Source organism: Nilaparvata lugens, chromosome 9 (genome assembly GCF_014356525.2).
Source record: "Nilaparvata lugens isolate BPH chromosome 9, ASM1435652v1, whole genome shotgun sequence".
NCBI classification, from domain to species: Eukaryota; Metazoa; Arthropoda; class Insecta; order Hemiptera; family Delphacidae; genus Nilaparvata; species Nilaparvata lugens.
The window spans coordinates 38,729,472-38,748,315 of NC_052512.1; the positions used below are offsets into that span (position 1 = coordinate 38,729,472).

Below are 18,844 nucleotides of genomic sequence, written 5' to 3' on the forward strand. Positions count from 1 at the left end.
AAATTTAAACTTTAGGCGCTCATATCTCAAAAAGTAATGATCAGAAAAAAAAATTTCTCGTGAGAAAACTTTTTTATTTTGATAGCTTAATGATATTATTCAAATCAAAAAACTAGCCTTTGCTCAGCCTTAAATAATCAATTATACAGAGTTATCATAAAAGAATGGTGCGGTTTCGAACATGGTTTAAAGAAAAACCAAATTACTTACAGTTGATGTTGTTTATTCATCTAATTTGTTGTCTCAGGCAGTTTTTTACATAATTGATAAATTTAAATATGTGCGCCTTTAGTCATTCGACAAAATATCCAAACGATAATCAATTTCTCTCCAAACATTCGCTAACATTTCGTTGGTTATGGTTGTCATTACTTCATTAATCCTGTTTTTAAGTGGTTCAGGTAGATTTTTTCTTGTAAATTTACATCAAAAACATTGTTTATTCACAAGAAATCGCGAACTGAATCACTTTAAAACAGGATTAAAGAACCAAATGACGACCATAATCGAAGAAATGTTATCGAATGTTAAGAGAGAAATTTATTATCGTTTGGACATTTGTCGAGCGACTAAGGGCGCACTTATTGAAAGTTTTTAATCATGTAAAAAAACTGTTTCAGACGACAAATTAGGTGAATAAATAACATTAACTGTAAGTAATTTGGTTTTTCTTTAAAAAATGTTCGAAACCGCACCATTCTTTTATGATAACCCTGTATTTTAACAAGCAATGAATCTTATTTTTTAATAATTTCATAATGAATTAACATAGACACATTGAAATCTATTCAATGTGAGATCCACACCCTGTCGTGGTCGATGACGGCATTTACGCACAAACGAAAACCCAGCTTCCAGATAGATAGATATATTTCTCGATCCATGAAACATCTATAGATGCATAAGATCACGTCAAAATATTAGAACACATACATAATAGAGTACAAGTCAAATTATTATGCCTTTATGGTTTCAATGGTTTTCATAGCATTACAGGTCTATGCTGGATTCAGGCAGCTGAAAAAACTCTTCAACATGATAAAAAGGGTTTGAGCAGAGCCACGTATGTAGAGTTTTTTTAACTCTATGGTTCCCATGTCTCTAAACTTGAGGGGGAAATTTATTAAATACTAGCAGGGCACCCGTGCTTCGCTTCGGGAATTGAAAGATAAGATTATTTTTGTGAACCATTTATAATCTAAATTCTACCAACATTGTTATAATCGTTTTTGATATTAGGCCACAACTTGCCATGAAACCTATTGAGTCAAATCATTCGATTAATCATTGATGTGTTGGAAGTGCTCTGTAGAATAGTAGTCCAATTGCAGCGAATTTTGTAGAATATTGGGAAAAGGAACAACAGCTATTTAGTCGTCTTAATAAATAACCCCTTTCTTCCGCCCAAGTTAAATTTTGGCCGAATTTCCTCATTCTTTGCAAACAGATTCCACAACGGACACTTCTGAAGTTTTGAAAATACCCTCCATATATCATACTGATTTATTAAAATTTCATCAAAATTGTTTAAGCAGTTATCGTGATCGGATATACAAACAAAATTAAATTAGTCTTGATAGAATAGGATCACTTGATAGAAGCAACTCCCGTCATAAAAGTTTGTTTTATGAAAAATAAAAAACTATCTCCCAGGAATAGCTCTGATTGAAGCAGCAGTGCCCAATCAATATGTTCTCGATAAATGCATTTTGATTCGTTCTTCAACTTGGTACCAACCTAATGAAGTCATCTTCATTCACTTAATGCCAACCTGTCAAAATGATTAATTAAGTTGCCAGTTAACAACTGTTTCGAAGAGGTACTCTCTCTAGATTATAGATCTATAATAACATATGATATGGACATTTCTATTATAATAAGGAGATTGGTAGAAGAAGAATATACATGCTGAAAGACGAACTTTAAACCCTTAGAAACCACTCTTAGAGTTGAAATATCGCCAAAAGATTTCTTAGTGAGCACCTAGGACGTTTAAGGAAGCTATATTCCAAGTTTTGTTGCAATCCATCCAGTAGTTTTCCAGAAATCGTGATCAGTGAGATTTTATAAGTATAGATTAATGAAGTTTGAACACTGATTCTGAAAAATCAAGAAGGAAAATTGAAATTTGGGCTTCCAGGTGCACGAGATTGAATTTTTAGAATCTAAGTGCAAAATTTGGAGATCTAAATCATTCCCGTTTTTCCGGTATGCAATCCACAAGTTGACATGTTTTGATGCGAACAAACACAACCCTACTCTCTCTTATTATATAAAAACGTCTACCCATTATCAGATGGCTGGATCTCAGCCTCTCCAGACGGACAAAAGGAATGTTGATGTCATGCCTATGTCGAGTATTGATCCCATGATTCCAGGTATAGTAATAATAAACTCTATTTTAATGCATATTATAACACTGATTTAATTAAAGTACTCCCATTTACTATAGACGTACCAGCCACAACAATCTGACAACCAGTCAACTTTTCCAACATCTGAAAAGCAGTCACCTCAGCAAACGTGACACCTCCAATAAAATATATCAGATACGTTTGCCGTATGATCTCCTTACAGTCGGTACTGTATTTCGTGACAAGGTTGGGTACAAGTTTGGTGATTTCCTCCAGGGATACCTCCTTGCGAACCAGGTTAGAAATGATCTGACATATGAGTGGAATGTAGGCTCCTCCAAAGATGTAACTCATATCTTTGGGGTTTTTGGGGTCGTGACAGGTCTCAGGTAACAGTTTGAGTTTCTGCGACTGCGCGTTAAACGAGCTGCGTCTCGTCGGTAGAGTTACAGCTTGTACAACTTTGTTTGCGATTTTTCCCGCTGGAGCGCTACTAGTCACTTGTTCAGTTATCAACCCAGCTGTGAAGAGGTTGTGGATCGAGGACAAATGTTTGTATCCATAAGCGTGAAGTAACTGGTTCTTGAAACTGGCTATTTCATCTGCGGTGAGCCCGTCACTGGTCGTCGACAACAAAGATAACAGCCGTAGACATCCTAATAAACCACCTGAATCCATTGCGATACAGTCTTCAATGAAAGATACGCTGTCCCTACGGTTTCTGCCCATCAACATATTCTGTTCATTGACTTGTAGATCTTCGAAACGATCACTCATATCCAACATGATCTTCTCACAAGCGGCGATATGTCCAGCTAAACACTTTTTCATGACCGTTACACTCCTCAACTCCTGGGAGACAAACCTCTGCATCTGGTCAAGGGTTGTCGTTGACTGACTCAGTGCGAAACTATCCCTCAGAACTTTCGCTTTAGAACTGAGATACGGGAACACGTCGGAGAAGTAACGATTCCTAACCTGAAAATAAAAGATAAGATATAAATTTATTCAACACAGTTAATCATATGTAATACATAAACAGTTTTATTTAAAAAAATGTTCTATTGGCAGGAATAAAAAAATTACAACATCTTAGATATACATAATAAAAGCAATACAAATTTGACAACATGGAAAAATACTATTACAAAATGAAATGAAATGCCAATTGAGTATTTGCATCTCAAGGTACTAGACCTGTTTGAGATGGTGATATAAAAATCTGGTGTGGCGCACTAACACAACTTTCCTTGCCGTTATGAAAATTGATCACCTGACGCTAGTGTTCCCGCGCATCTCAAGTCTACTATTCAAATATTTGAGCCAGCTGGTGACAGGGCAATAACGCTGGAGACACTGCTACCTCTTCATAGTGAATGATTTAATAGAATCAACAATAATTTGCAATAATTGAATAATCACAATTTCTCGAATTTAAAGCTTATTTTGAATTTTAGGTGAAAATGTTACTGAACATTAATTGTAGAGATTTTCATGCTCAATCTATTTCACTTTATATTTTTTCGTTTCAATTGTATCTAAAGCCTGATAATTGGGAATCTATCTGCATTGATGGGGCGAGGCTCCTGAAATTTTTACAGATATGGGACTTGTGGCAGTTGATAGAGCTTATCGATGACTATTTTAGGTATGAATTTGATCAAAATCGTTGGAGCCGTTTCTGAGAAAATCACGAAAAACCCTGTTTTTGACAACATTCTCGCCATTTTAGCCGCCATCTTGAATTGCATTTGATCGAAATTGTTCGTGTCGGATCCTTATAGTGGAAGGACCTTAAGTTCCAAATTTCGTGTCATTCCGTTAATTGGGAGATGAGATATCGTGTACACAGACGCACATACACTCATACACACACACACACACACACAACACACACACACACCACACACACACACACACACACACACACACATACAGACCAATACCCAAAAACCAGTTTTTTGGACTCAGGGGACCTTGAAACGTATAGAAATTTAGAAATTGGGGTACCTTAATTTTTTTCGGAAAGCAATACTTTCCTTGCCCTTTTACCATAGGTAAGGAAACGTATAGGAGTTTTTTGGACTCAGGGGGCCTTGAAACGTATAGAAATTTAGAAATTTGGGTACCTTAATTTTTTTTCGGAAAGCAATACTTTCCTTACCTATGGTAATAGGGCAAGGAAAGTAATAAACAGTTTTATTGAAAAAATGTGCTATTGGCAGGAATAAAAAAATTACAACATCTTAGAAATACATAATAAAAGCAATACAAATTTGACAACATGGGAGAATACTATTACAAAATGAAATGAAATGCCAATTGAGTATTTGCATCTCAAGGTACTAGACCTGTTTGAGATGGTGATATAAAAATTGTTTATCACTTTTTGTGTAGTTGAGAAGTTGATATCGTGGTAATTATTCATATTGAATGAAAAAGACTAAGAAATTGTCAAAAACCACAGATTTATTGATACTTAGAAAGACCGGTTTCGGTTGTTACACCATTTTCAACCTCTGATAAACTAAAACTAAACACAAGAACAGCAGAATTTATACTAGTAGTCGATTACTGGTATTGGTCAAGGGCATGAACGCCTGCCATTGGCCCAGCTAGACAGTCTCCTCCCACTTAACGGTGTCACAAAATGGCGGCTTAAGCAACAAACTTGAGTGGGAGGAGACTGTCTAGTTGGGCCAATGGCAGGCGTTCATGCCCTTGACCAATAGCAGTACTCGCCTTCTAGTATAAATTCTGCTGCTCTTGTATTTAGTATTAGTTTATCAGAAATTGACAATGGTGTAATAACCGAAACCGGTCTTTCTAAGTATCAATAAATCTGTGGTTTTTGACAATTTTTTAGTCTTTCTCATTCAAAATTGATTATACTAGTAGTTCTGTGAACAGTAGACCTCGTGCAGTTATAAACCGCAGCCTCCTCTTATACTGTCCATCAGAGTAAATCCAGTCTGTAAGTCGTGTCGGCGAGATATCGGTGTGAAAACGGCTAATGGCTGTTGGGGTTGATGTATCAAAAATGCTTACATCAAAAGCTAATCTCCTTCAAGACATACTGGCAACAGGACAGCCCGAGTTCAGAGAAAGTTAGAGAGACATTACTATGTTATTTTAGTTGACCGAGCGAAGTGAGGTCTAAGATTCAAGTCGACGGTTTGGCATTTCTCTTAATTTTTTTTTTTTTTAAATGATTTTTGTGTGTTTTGAATTGTAAATTGAGTGTGTAATTGATGAATGTTAAGTGACACATAACCTAGCTACATTTGCACTGTTGTATAAATTAGAATTGGAACCGTTTTGGGCTTATAAGCCTGTGGTACTTTTCTGTAAGTGTGTAATTCTGAATGAGTAAATAAATAAATATGAATGTTTATATGTTGCGCATTTACAGCGAAATGCGGTAATAGATTTTCATGAAATTTGACAGGTATGTTCCTTTTTAAATTGCGCGTTGACGTATATACAAGGTTTTTGGAAATTTTGCATCTCAACGATAATATAAAAGGAAAAAGGAGCCTCCTTCATACGCCAATATTAGAGTAAAAATCAGACTATAGAATTATTCATCATAAATCAGCTGACAAGTGATTACACAGATGTGTGGAGAAGCCAGTCTATTACTGTATTTGTATAAGGTGTATAGTTTCAATCAAAGACCTTAAAGAGGTATGCATCTTGAAGCTGGGTTTACACCAATTTTATTAACAAAATGTTGGTTACTTAATCTTTATAGATTTTATTAGATTGAACGGAAGTTGACAAACACACATCTTCATCATGTGTATGATAAGTTATGTTCAATCTAATATAATCTATAAGGTTTGAGTTTATTAACATTTTGTTAATAACTTTGGTCTAATCGCAGCTTTAAGGTCTTTGGTTTCAATATTTTTGTTTTGCAGTCATGGTATTATTATGCGTGCCCATTAGTATCAATATTCTCACATTCGAAAAAAACTAATTTAATAGGTGATTAAAAATAAACAATGAACTAAATAATGCTGGAGAAATTATAATATTTTTGATTGTAAAAAATTAATTTTCATCAGATAGAAAGATTATCTCGGAACTGGATGAATTATATCATATGGAATACAAATTCAAACGTGAACTGAGTTTGTTAACATTTAAAACAAGTAACATCAGGTAATTGTGAATGAGAATACTGAGTGAGGTCTACTGTTCACAGAACTACTAGTAGGTTTATAATATAAAATTTCGATTGCACTAGGTCTCAACCCTGGGAAAACTCGCTGAAGGACATTAAAAGGATAATTATTATTCATTCTTGGGTAAACAGCTGATAATAATTATTTCGTCGTCTGTTGATGATGGAAGTGAGTGAGCGAGTTCATGTGTGTGGGACTGTGTCAAAATTATGACTCAGCTGTTGAACTTTTGTAACCATTCAATCAGGTACTTAGTGCCGGTTGCAATAAAGCCGGGTTATTTTCAATCCTGATTAATTCCAGTAGATTCATCATTTTGAAATGGTCTTCTCTGATTTGGTTCACGTGAAATTAATCAGGATTAAATTTTAACTGGCTTTTGTGCAACCGGGTCTTTGTGAGGGAAATTTCTGCATTCCTCTGGGAATTAATCTCAATTTATTGTGATTAGATAGAACATTTCTGTATGAACTATGAATGTTATCATAATTTCTTCTTTCGTAATAAATTGTTTATGCTTTTTGTACACCAGAGCGAAGCTCGGTCCCAAATACAATCATAGTAAAAGCAATAAAAATTTTACAACATGGGAGAATACTATTACAAAATAAAATGAAATACCAATTGAGTATTAGCATCTTGAGGTACTAGACCTGTTTGAGATGATTATATAAAAATTGATTATATTACTAGCGCTAAAAAGTAGTTACTGAGGCCGACAGTCGCATATGAAGTGACACATATTACACTAGTAGTTCTGTGAACAGTAGACCTCGCGCTCAGTAAGTTACATTGACCTGTTGTTATGTTTTCTCAAAAATTAATAATTTATCAATTTAAAATGTCTAGAAAAAACCTAATTAAAACATAGAGCTTTCTGTCCTATCGTACCGTGACGTGTCGTCCCGGAATGTGAGTGTGAGCGCTGTTATCAGGTCTGGCTGCAACTGTCTACAAGGTTCATGGAAAAATACATTTTAAAGATGTTCGATGTTTTTGAACGGGTAGTATTGTAGCATAGAGAAACAATAGCGTAAGTAGATATCCTTATATGTTGCGCATTTACGGCGAAACGCGGTAATAGATTTTCATGAAATTTGACAGGTATGTTCCTTTTTTAATTGCGCGTCAACGTATATGCAAGGTTTTTGAAAATTTTGCATTTCAAGGATAATATAAAAGGAAAAAGGAGCCTCCTTCATATGCCAATATTAGAGTAAAAATCAGACTATAGAATTATTCATCATAAATCAGCTGACAAGTGATTATACAGATATGTGGAGAAGCCAGTCTATTGCTGTATTTCCATAAAGTCTATAGTTTCAATCAGGTACTTGTGGATGAGAATACTGCGTGAGGTCTACTGTTCACAGAACTACTAGTTACTGAGGCCGATAGTCGCATATGAAGTGGCACATATTACATAACATTATCGATGATTTATCAGTTTTAGCTTCGAAGTATATTGTACAATATTATGATATACAAGTTTAGAAGGCTACCTGAAGGGTACATGAGAATTCTAAAAAAAGGTCACATTCTCACATGCCATTACAAATCTCTTGAGATCTCTCAAAAACCTTGATCTTATCTTGCACTGCCTTATCTCCAAGGGCAGCAGGTTGTAGAACTGTGGAGCTAAAAAAGAAAAAAAATCTGGTGTGGCGCACTCACACAACTTTCCTTGCCGTTATGAGAATATTGATCACCTGACGCTAGTGTTCCCGCGCATCTCAAGTCTACTATTCAAAGATTTGAACCAGTTGGTGACAGGGCAATAACGCTGAAGACACACGAGGTGTGCTTTCTTTCCATAGTGAATCATTTAATAGAATCAACAGTTACCAACAGTTTGCAATTGGATGATCACATTTTCTCGAATTTCGAGCTTATTTTTAATTTTAGGTGAAAATGTTATTGAAAATTAATTGTAGAGATTTTCATACTTAATCTTTTCCACTTGAATTTTTTTGTTTAAATTGTATCTGAAGCCTGATAAATGGGAATCTAAAATCAAAATTTGCATAGATGGGGCGCAGCTCCTGAAATTTTTACAGATATGGGACTTGTGGCAGTTGATAGAGCTTATCGATGACTATCCCAGGTATAACTTAAATCAAAATCGTTGGAGCCGTTTTCAAGAAAATCCCGAAAATCCCTGTTTTTGACAACATTTTAGCCGCCATCTTGAATCTCATTTGATCGAAATTGTTCGGGTCGGATCCTTGTAAGGACCTTACGTTCCAAATTTCAAGTCATTCCGTTAATTGGGAGATGAGATATCGTGTACACAGACGCACATACACACACACAACACACACAAACAGACCAACACCCAAAATCATGTGGCTCAGGGGGCTCAAAATCAAACTCAGGGGGACCTTGAAACGTATAGAAAACATGAAATTGGGGTACCTTGAATTTTTTTGGAAAGCAATACTTTCCTTACCTATGGTAATAGGGCAAGGAAAGTGAAAAGGTCACATTCTCACATTCCATTAAAAATCTCTTGATATCTCTCAAAAACCTTGATCTTATCTTGCACTGCCTTATCTCCAAGGGCAGTAGAACTTTGGAACTAAAAAAGAAAAAATATTCATGAAGTGACTTTTATGTGGTTTAGGCTTCAATACAAGCTTCGTATTTATTTACCTGTACAAAGATCTCATCTGTATCGCTCAGGTTGAGTGTGTAGTTTTGGTCGGATACTGTAAAGTTGGACACTCCGCAGGTGAATCCACAGACTTCATCTAGTAAACAAGTGTAGGTGCCTGGAGTCAACAAGGCACAGGTATAATCAACATCTCGATCTACCAGGTAGAAACACGAAATGTCAGAGTCAACCTTGTGTGGTCTGCCCAGTTTCTCCAAATAAATTCCTAGTAGTTTCTCAATTTGTTGAGCGAATTTTCCATGGTAGACTGTAACCGTTGGAATTCCAAACAACATAATCAGTGTCCAGATAGACTTGGCAACACTGGGCAGTAGCGCATTGTTGCCTTCCAGGAATAACGATCTGTAAACGTTGGGGAGCTCGTCGATGATGAGTTTGGAGTCCAGCTGGAGCGGCGCCCACTGGAACTGGTAAGTGGTCATGTGACCAAACACCCCCTCCTCTTCGAAGAGATCCAGTATGGCGGTAAGCTTCCTGGGAACTATGATAATGTGGTTGTTGCTACTCTTTTCTGGCGACTGATTGATTTCTGAGTTGATTTGGTCGCTCACATGTTTGGCCGTTATCAAATCTGATCGAATCATGTAGACACGTTGGCTGTTGGTAATGGGAATGCCAGGTTTGTCAAATTTGTAGATTTTGTCGACTCCATGTGATCTAAAAAAAGTGAGACATTTCATTAACTAGTAGTTCTGTGAACATTAGACCTCGCGCAGTTATAAACCACAGTCTCCGACCGAGCGAAGTGAGGTCTAAGATTCAAGTCGACGGTTTTGCATTTCTCTTTATGTTTATATGGAGGCTAGCAAGGGTTGGAAAGGTTGAAACTTTTTTATAGAAAAAGCTCTCCAAAATTTCGTGAGTGATACCATGGAGAAACAATAGCGTAAGTAGATATCCCATGGTATGGGGAATTTATGTCGCAACTTTTACTGTTATCTCAAGCCGATTATTGTCGATTTTTACTGTTTTGTTGGGGTGAGAGTGTATGAACGGCACAATTTGGGAGACTACCAGCATCACACAGCTTCATGGGAAAGAACTAAGTGAATTATTGGCTTGTGATAACAGTAAAAGTTGCAACATAAACGCCCAATACCATAGCATATCTACTTATGCTATCGTTTCTCTATGGTGATACGGTAGGCCTACTACCATAGAGAAACAATAGCATAAGTAGATATCCCATGGCATAGGGCGTTTATGTCGCAACTTTTACTGTTATCACAAGCTGATAGTCCACGTAGTTCTTTCTTGTGAAGCTTTATGACGCTGGTAGTCTCTCATATTGTGCCGTTCATACATTATTACCCGGTCAAAACAGTAAAAATCGACAGTAATCGGCTTGAGATAACAGTAAAAGTTGCGGCATAAACGTCCTATACCATGGGATATCTACTTACGCTTTTTTTTCTCTATGGTACTACCAAATTTAGTGTTTTTCTGCGTGGTCTCAGTCAAGTGATGTTTGAATGAAGCCTGAAAATCTGTATTTGAAGGGATGAGGGAAGCTCAAATAAAAAATGCAGGCGAGCAATACTATCAAAGTCAGAGTTTTTCTGCGTGGTCTCAGTCAAGAGATTCAATTAATAAAATGTATTTTATTAAAGTAATTGATCAGTGAAGTAGCCTTATTGATAAGAAGTGATGTAGGCTATAAATGACTGTTAGACTGTATACTTATCGTAGCCGATAAGTGATGTATTCTTCCAATATTCACTTAATAATGAAGTAAATACTAATTTATTAATTAATAAAGTTTAGTAGACTACTGTACCTTAGTTTTGAAACACCGATGAATTTTTCTAGAGGTTTAATAATATTTGAGTCGATGATAAAATCTTTTTGCCCCGGAATTTTATCAAGAATGTCAACAAGTTTTCGACTTGATATTTGATTCAAGGCACAGATACGATTTTCTAAAGAGCATTGCATTCTATTTTATCAACTGTATTATTTTTAGTTTTGAAAAATTATACTACCTATTTCTTAGTATTTTATCAAAACATAACCTAAAACCACAGAATATACAGAATGGAAACTTGTAATCAATCGCCCATCTAACCAATGCTTTTTACATGACCCCTATACTAAACACGTCACGTGACCTTGGGAAGTTCCAATCCTGGTCTTCTGATTGGCTTGTGGCAGTGAACGAGATCAATTGATCCGGATCATTAAAGTGATCCGAACCTACCATCAATACTATTACAATGCGGCGCTTCCTAACAAGATGGCGGATTTTGGCGTCAGGATATAGCCAAGTTTCCGTACTGTATGTATACTGTGCTAAAACGTCACAAAACCTAGACGTGTATTGACGGACGCCACAGAGAAGGAGAATCTCTTTTACTTTGTGCGGCCGCACAGATTCATGTGAAGGCATGCCTCGGCAGTAAGCGTTCCACACATGCCTCGGCCACCCTCGGCATTCAATTGTGATGAGCTCTAACAGTTCAGGCGTAGAATAGAATAATTTTAAAATTGTAATAATATTGGTAATTTACAAGTGAATACTGAAGTTGTCAATCCAGATGGAAATTAAAATTGAGTTAAATGTTAATTTACATCCAAATTTTTATTCCTGAGCCTTTGGTTTCAAGTGAAGATGAAAAAATTAAATCATATCATGGAGGTCAATCGTCAAAGTGAAATGCATTCAGATTTATGCTGATTCACATTAAAATGATCTCACTTTTATGACAAATGTCACAATAAATGTTATACTAATTATTATGAATGTTATAAATGGTTGATTGATTGAGTACTTTATTTATGTAGATTACAATATATACTGGCTTATACACTTATATACAATAGCTTACAATACAGCAAAATTATAGATGAATTTACATAATATAGACTAAGAAAATAATTATTGAACTGTATATGATATGAAAAAGCAATTTGTAATATAATAACTATAGATAATAATTATATTGTTATGCATCTACATAAATTGGCGGAGCTTTGGACATATCAATGTCCATTCTTCGGAAAGAATATTAAAAATATCCTCCCCACTAACTCTCTACCAAAACGTTAATTTCGTTATTTAAACTAAGGATTTATTTATTAATGGAAATATTGTAAAAGTTTTAATCAATATGAATATTAAGAGAAAAAAAACAGAAAATTGATAGAGTAAAATAATTATATAGGTAGATAAGATCAAATAATTGATTAATAAAATGAAGTAGGCTGAAAGTAGATCAGGGTTATCAAATTTCAGTAATATACAGCATTATGCAGTGGATAATTGAAATAACATGAGTTCATATAATATATATATATATATATATATATATATATATATATACAATTCGTTCTATAACATGGTTTAAAGGTTTGTATTTGTGGGATGGGTGGGGGATGGATGTCATGTGATCGTTCTAGGGCCGGACAGTTTCAGTCATTTGTTCCAAAAGATGTCTTTTAAAGTTAGGATGAAGCTCGCTCGGCTCTCGATGGACCTGATAGAAACAGGAAGTGCATTCCATGCACGACAGGCACTGACTAAGAAGGATTTTGTGAAAATAGTAGTTCGATGATTGGGTATCCTTAAAGTACTTTCTCCGGTTCTAGTATGTGAAGCATCTATCCTCCTACCTTCAGAGACAAATTTGAAATCATCTTTAAAATAGTTCGGATTACCGTATATCAAGATATCTCTAACAAGCTTGACTATTCGAAAAAGCCTCTGATCGGGAAGCTTAATGTTGAACTAGCAATGTGGGCTGGGGTGATATGATCATGGCGTTGGAGAGAGTAGACGAAACGTAGACAATAATTTTGGCAACGCTGTAGTTTATCATTCAGAGTGACTTGCATATCGTTAAGAACAGAATTACAATACATTAAATGTGGGAAGATGAGAGATTGAACCAATAATAATTTAATGTTTCTAGGGAGGATATCATGCATTTTCTTCAATGCATGCATGGCTGAGAATACCTTTTTACAAGTTTTGTTCACTTGTTCTGACCAGTCAAGAGTATTATTCATAATAATGCCTAAATTTTTAACTGAGCTACAGTAAGGAATGTCATTACCGTCTACACTAATTTTGTGAATCGATTCAAGGTCAATATTGTTTATAAGACGAGAATATCCAATTATAATGGGTTGTGTTTTGATGGGATTAAGCTTAAGGCCATTTTTCTTTGTCCATTCCACTATCGAATTGATATCCTGATTCATTATTCCAACTGTTTCATTAATTTTTGTTATGGGACAGCTTAAATAGATTTGAAGGTCGTCTGCATAAGTATGGAAACTGGAGAATTTGATAATGGAAGAAAGGTCATTAGCATACAAAGTGAAGAGGAGAGGGCCTAAAATTGAACCTTGTGGTACTCCATGCATAACGTTTTTCCAAGTTGACTTTTTGTCACCGACAGATACACATTGTTTCCTACCTAATAGATAGGATTTAAACCAAACTAACGAGTTGTGACTGAAACCAAGAATAGCCAACTTATTCAGAAGGACTGTATGATCAACAGTATCGAATGCTTTAGAAAAATCAAATAGGGTGAGGATGGTGCATTTTCTTTGGTCCATAGCTAACCTTATATCATCAGTGACACGAAGCAGAGCTGTCTCAGTTGAATTTTCTAAAGCCTGATTGAAAGTTATGAAGCTTACTATTGTTGTCTAGAAATTTTACAACTTGAGCATGAATGAGTCTTTCTAGCACTTTGGACAATGCAGGTAAAATACTGATTGGTCTAAAATCCTTAACTTTATTGGGTGATGGAACTTTATTTAGAGGGCGAACCAGAGCAAACTTCCAGTTTTCAGGGAAAATGCCTTCTTCAAGTGACTTGTTGAAAATGTATGTAATGGTTGGTAAAACAGCAAATAACATCTTCTGGTCTATAAGACCATTGCTGAGGGCCTCCCTACATGACTCCAGTGAGACATTTCATGGCATTTCATCATCGTTTTTGATACTGTATCATTCCGATGATACAGATGAAGTGACCTAGAGCTTTTTCGTAAAAGAAGTTTACTTTCTTGAAACGTCTCAGAGTAGGCCTATACATTTTAAGGCCCTCAGCAATAAGCAATTATTATTCCAGATTCATGTTTCTTGCATAAAATACCATAAGATCACAAAGTTTAAGCGATTTTTATTCTTCTGGCTATGTATGTCCAACGGATCTCGAAAACGGCTCTAACGATTTTCACGAAATTTGGAACATAGTGGCTTTATCATATAAAAATTCGATTGCACTAGGTCTTATCCCTGGGAAAACTCGCTAAAGGACATGAAAAGGATAATAATTATTCATCATTGGAAAAACAGATGATAATTTCGTCGTCTGTCGATAACAGAAGATGTGAGTGCCTGTGTGGAAGAGAGACAGTATTATGTTCAGCTTGAATGAAAAAGACTGAGAAATTGTCAAAAACTACAGATTCATTGATACTTAAGGTGCGTACAGACTTTCGCTCTGCTCCGCAACCGAACGTCACTCCAGCAGAGCGATTGATGATCGACCGGCGAGCAAGAGTGGTTCGACCGGGGAACGCGAGAAGATCTAACATCTTCCATAACGTTCATGATGGGTGTGACTGCAGAGCGGGGTCGGAGCGACTGCGGTGCGATGGAGGAGCGTGCTCGGTGCGGGTTGGAAGCGCGTATAAGTAAAGCTGCGTAGCCGCGCTTCGAACCAGCACCGAGCACGCTCCTCCCTCGTACCGCCCTCGTACCACCATCGAACCACAGTCGCACCGCCCACGCACCCATCATGAACGTTATGGAAGATGTTAGATCTTCTCGCGTTCCCCGGTCGAACCACTGTTGCTCCCCGGTCGATCATCAATCGCTCTGCTGGAGTGACGTTCGGTTGCGGAGCAGAGCGAAAGTCTGTACGCACCTTTATGTGTACGCAGCTTTAGAAAGACCGGTTTCGGTTATTACACCATTGTCAATCTCTGATAAACTATCAATTTCTGACAATTTCTTAGTCTTTTTCATTCAATATCAACTACCACAACTATCAATTACCACAATAAGCTATCAACTTCTCAACTCCACAAAAAGTTATGTTCAGCTGTTCAACTATTTGAATGAATCAGCTCATTCACGAGAAATATCAGTCTAGAAATTTCAATCGATTTGATCGAAATAATCTGATTTGTTGACATGACATGGTATATCATTATAAATAAGAGTATTTCATCATTTTCAAAATTAATCATTATTTTACAGTTTTAAGTAGTTAGTGAGTGTTATTCTGTTATTCAATTTGGTTTCTAAACAATCTAAAGCTGGGCTTACACCAAAGTTATTAACAAAATGTTAATAACTTAATCCTCATAGATTCTATTAGATTGGACATAACTTATCATACACATGATGAACATATGTGTTTGTCAAGTTCCGTTCAATCTAATAGAATCTATGAGGATTAAGTTATTAACATTTTGTTAATAACTTTGGTGTAAACCCAGCTCAAATTAGAACTTCTCTGTTTTAAAATGTTTGGACTGAAAATTGGACCTGAATTCAAGTGTATGGAACATAACCTACTTTTTGGAATATTTATAGTGTATAAATCGAAATTTGGGGAAGAAACAGTGTTGGGCTGTGCCTCTACTTGTCCTTCTCCAATCATTTTGAAGAATTGTGTCCTGTTTATCGATAAAATAGTAGTTCTGTGAACAGTAGACCTCACGCAGTATCTCATCCACAAGTACCTGATTGAAACTGTAGACCTTATATATGGAAATACAGCAATAGACTGACTTCTCCACACATCTGTGTAATCACTTGTCAGCTGATTTATGATGAATAATTCTATAGTCTGATTTTTATTTACTCCAATATTGGCGTATGAAGAAGGCTCTTTTTTTCCTTTTATATTATCCTTGAAATTTAAAATTTCCAAAAACCTTGTATATACGTCGACGCGCAATTAAAAAAGGAACATACCTGTCAAATTTCATGAAAATCTATTACCGCGTTTCGCCGTAAATGCGCAACATATAGACATTCAAACATTTAAACATCTGAACATTTATACACTAAGAGAAATGCCAAACCGTCGACTTGAATCTTAGACCTCACTTCGCTCGGTCAATAAATAACGAGCGAAGCGCGGTGCCCCGATATTAGCAATTCTTCACAGATGACTGGAATTCTAGGCCTAGAACAGTTTTGATGAATGAAAAGCTGGGAGTTTACAGAAGCTGCAATGAACACTAAACTTGTAAACCGCTATTCTATCCTGCTCTTATCTTTGTCTCACTTTATCCACCCTCCTTTTAACACGAAAAACTTCTCGACCACAGAGAAAGTTCAGGGAACGCTGGGGCAGAAGGGAGAGTTTCCTAAGTAGAAAAAGAGTGTCCGGTTATTTTTAATGATTTAGGACCACTCACCTGCTTGATGGGGATTCGAGGGGAATCAGGAAAACCTTTTGTGGATTCTTCGCAGTGATGGAGTGAGAATGTTGGGGAGAGAGAGAGAGAGAGTAGTAAAGGTTGGCTGCTAATGCGAAAGGTTGTCGAGAATAAATATCGCTTGGACCGCAAAATTTTCGCTACCTTCGACCTCATAATAAACTTTCGAACAGTCGATTGCAGAAGCTCTTTTTTTATTTATGTAAGTGAGGGAGAAAAATAATAGGAGAAGAGAGTAGAACTAAGGTTTATTGATTAAGTTGGAGGGAGAAAGATGGAACAAAGGAAAGAAAAGACATAAAATGGCTAGTGAGAATATTTATCACAGTTGAGTTGAGAGATTGATTGATTGATTGATTGAGTACTTTATTTATGTAGATTACAATATATATACTGGCTTATACACTTATATAAATTAGCTTACAATACAGCAAAATTATAGATGAATTTACATAATATAGACTAAGAAAATAATTATTGAACTGTATATGATATGAAAAAGCAATTTGTAATAACTGTTGAAAATTAAATTGGTAACACTGACTGTGGTCCACGTTATAATATGGCAGTGGAGAATAGCGTTGCCATGCCATTATGTGCCTTCATTAATTTAATTCAATTATTCAATTATAAACAGATTAAGGTTTTTATTAATAATAAAATCACACAATAAACATTTGATGAATTTCAGGGAATTTTACCCATAATTACCCACTTTTCATATTGAATGGTAACTGTAGGAAAAATTTAGTGTGGAATATGTCGCAAAGTTCGTTTGCTGCACTCAAGAAACAATTATTGCGCACTCGCCTATGGCTCGTGTGTAAACCTTTCTTTCAGTGCAGCAAACTGTCACTTTGCGCACTAGTTGAACAAATAACTATTGTGAAAATACTTGAGGACTGAAAGAAAATTTTTTGAATTGTAAATCTACAAGACTTGACCTATTTCGGACTATGTGTTATCTAAATTTGGGAGAGGAATAGCACAAGGATACCTTATTTTTCCTCTCCTTATCATTTTGATAATGTACTTATTGTATAAATGAATAAAAAATGAATGAAATAAAGTGTTCGATTAGCAATGGTATTGCTATCCTTGTCTATCATTCAACGCTAGGATATCGCTATCTCTTTCTCGCTTTGCTCTGTTGCCAGATCGGCTTTCCACAATGTAGAATTAAGTAACAAAATATTTCGTCTCAGTTATGAAAATTCATTATCGAAAATATACTTTTTTGCTTAATAAAATATGATTGATTATTTTAAACGAGAATGAACCGTTAATATTACATCAATAAACCTGTATCAGCAACCGTCTATAGAAGGCATTGACAAGACAGAGGATTGGCAACGTTGTTCTCCTATCTTTCTCCACTGCCATTATAACGTGGACCTCACTATAGAATTCGAGTCAAGCTGTTGACGAAGAAGGAAACTTTCTAGAAGAGATCATGATTGCAAGATATTCTTGTTTAAGAATAAATATTGGGGCACCGAGCTTCGCTCTGGAGTACAAAAGCATAAAGCATAGTTTATATTTATTATTTATTGATAAACGGAATACAATTCTTTTAAAATGAAGAAGAAGAAGAAGAAAAGAAGAAGAAGAGAAGAAGAAGAAGAAGAAGAAGAAGAAGAAGAAGAAGAAGAAGAAGAAGAAGAAGAAGAAGAAGAAGAAAAGAAGAAGAAGAAGGAGAAGAATGAAGGAAGGAGAAGTTCATAAATATAATCATCCTTAACAGCTTCGAATACTGTTATAATGTAGGGCAAGTTGGAGTAGAAGGATGTGGAAGAGAAGGGGCGTGGAGGAGGATGAGGAGGAGGAGGAAGATATCTACAACAAATACCGTCTCTCTCAAGAGCAAATTATCGTAAAAGGTAAAGATTTGGTAGAGAGTCGATGGTTTGCCAACTTCTCCACGAAATCTTGGCGTTTGGAACACGCTGTTCCAACAAACTCAAACAATGTCGGGTTTCCAAATTTCCAGCTCAGTTTTCGACACCAGATGCCGAAAAGGCTTTTCCAAACAGTCCTTCCCCCAAAAACTCGGGAATCTACCGATTGCGCCCAGCCGTCACAATGTGTTTGGCCACTCACATATTGAACGTAACAAAGTGAACGTCTGTGACGTCATTTCGCTATCACTATAGTGAGGTCCACGTTATAATGGCACTGGATAAAGATAGAAGAATAGCGATGCCGATTCTCTG

At 36.0% G+C, this 18,844-nt stretch overlaps 1 protein-coding gene across 1 annotated transcript; it reads right to left on the bottom strand.

Annotated features, from left to right (window-relative positions):
• Positions 1 to 930: 930 nt before the first annotated feature.
• On the bottom strand, positions 931 to 11,294 carry LOC111062625 (vacuolar protein sorting-associated protein 33B). Its single transcript, XM_039435840.1, has 3 exons — positions 10,996 to 11,294; positions 9,197 to 9,875; positions 931 to 3,332 (listed from the first exon to the last, which is right to left on the bottom strand). The coding sequence occupies exons 1-3, from the start codon at positions 11,151 to 11,153 to the stop codon at positions 2,412 to 2,414; spliced, it is 1,758 nt and encodes a 585-aa protein (XP_039291774.1). The 5' UTR covers positions 11,154 to 11,294; the 3' UTR covers positions 931 to 2,411.
• Between the last annotated feature and the right edge of the window lie 7,550 nt (positions 11,295 to 18,844).

Coding starts and splice junctions, on each gene's coding strand:
- LOC111062625 (XM_039435840.1), bottom strand. CDS start 11,153: ATGCAATGCTCTTTAGAAAATCGTATCTGTGCCTTGAATCAAATATCA. Junction 9,876..10,995: donor ATCGGTGTTTCAAAACTAAG/GTACAGTAGTCT, acceptor CACTTTTTTTAG/ATCACATGGAGTCGACAAAA. Junction 3,333..9,196: donor CAGATGAGATCTTTGTACAG/GTAAATAAATAC, acceptor TTTTATTTTCAG/GTTAGGAATCGTTACTTCTC.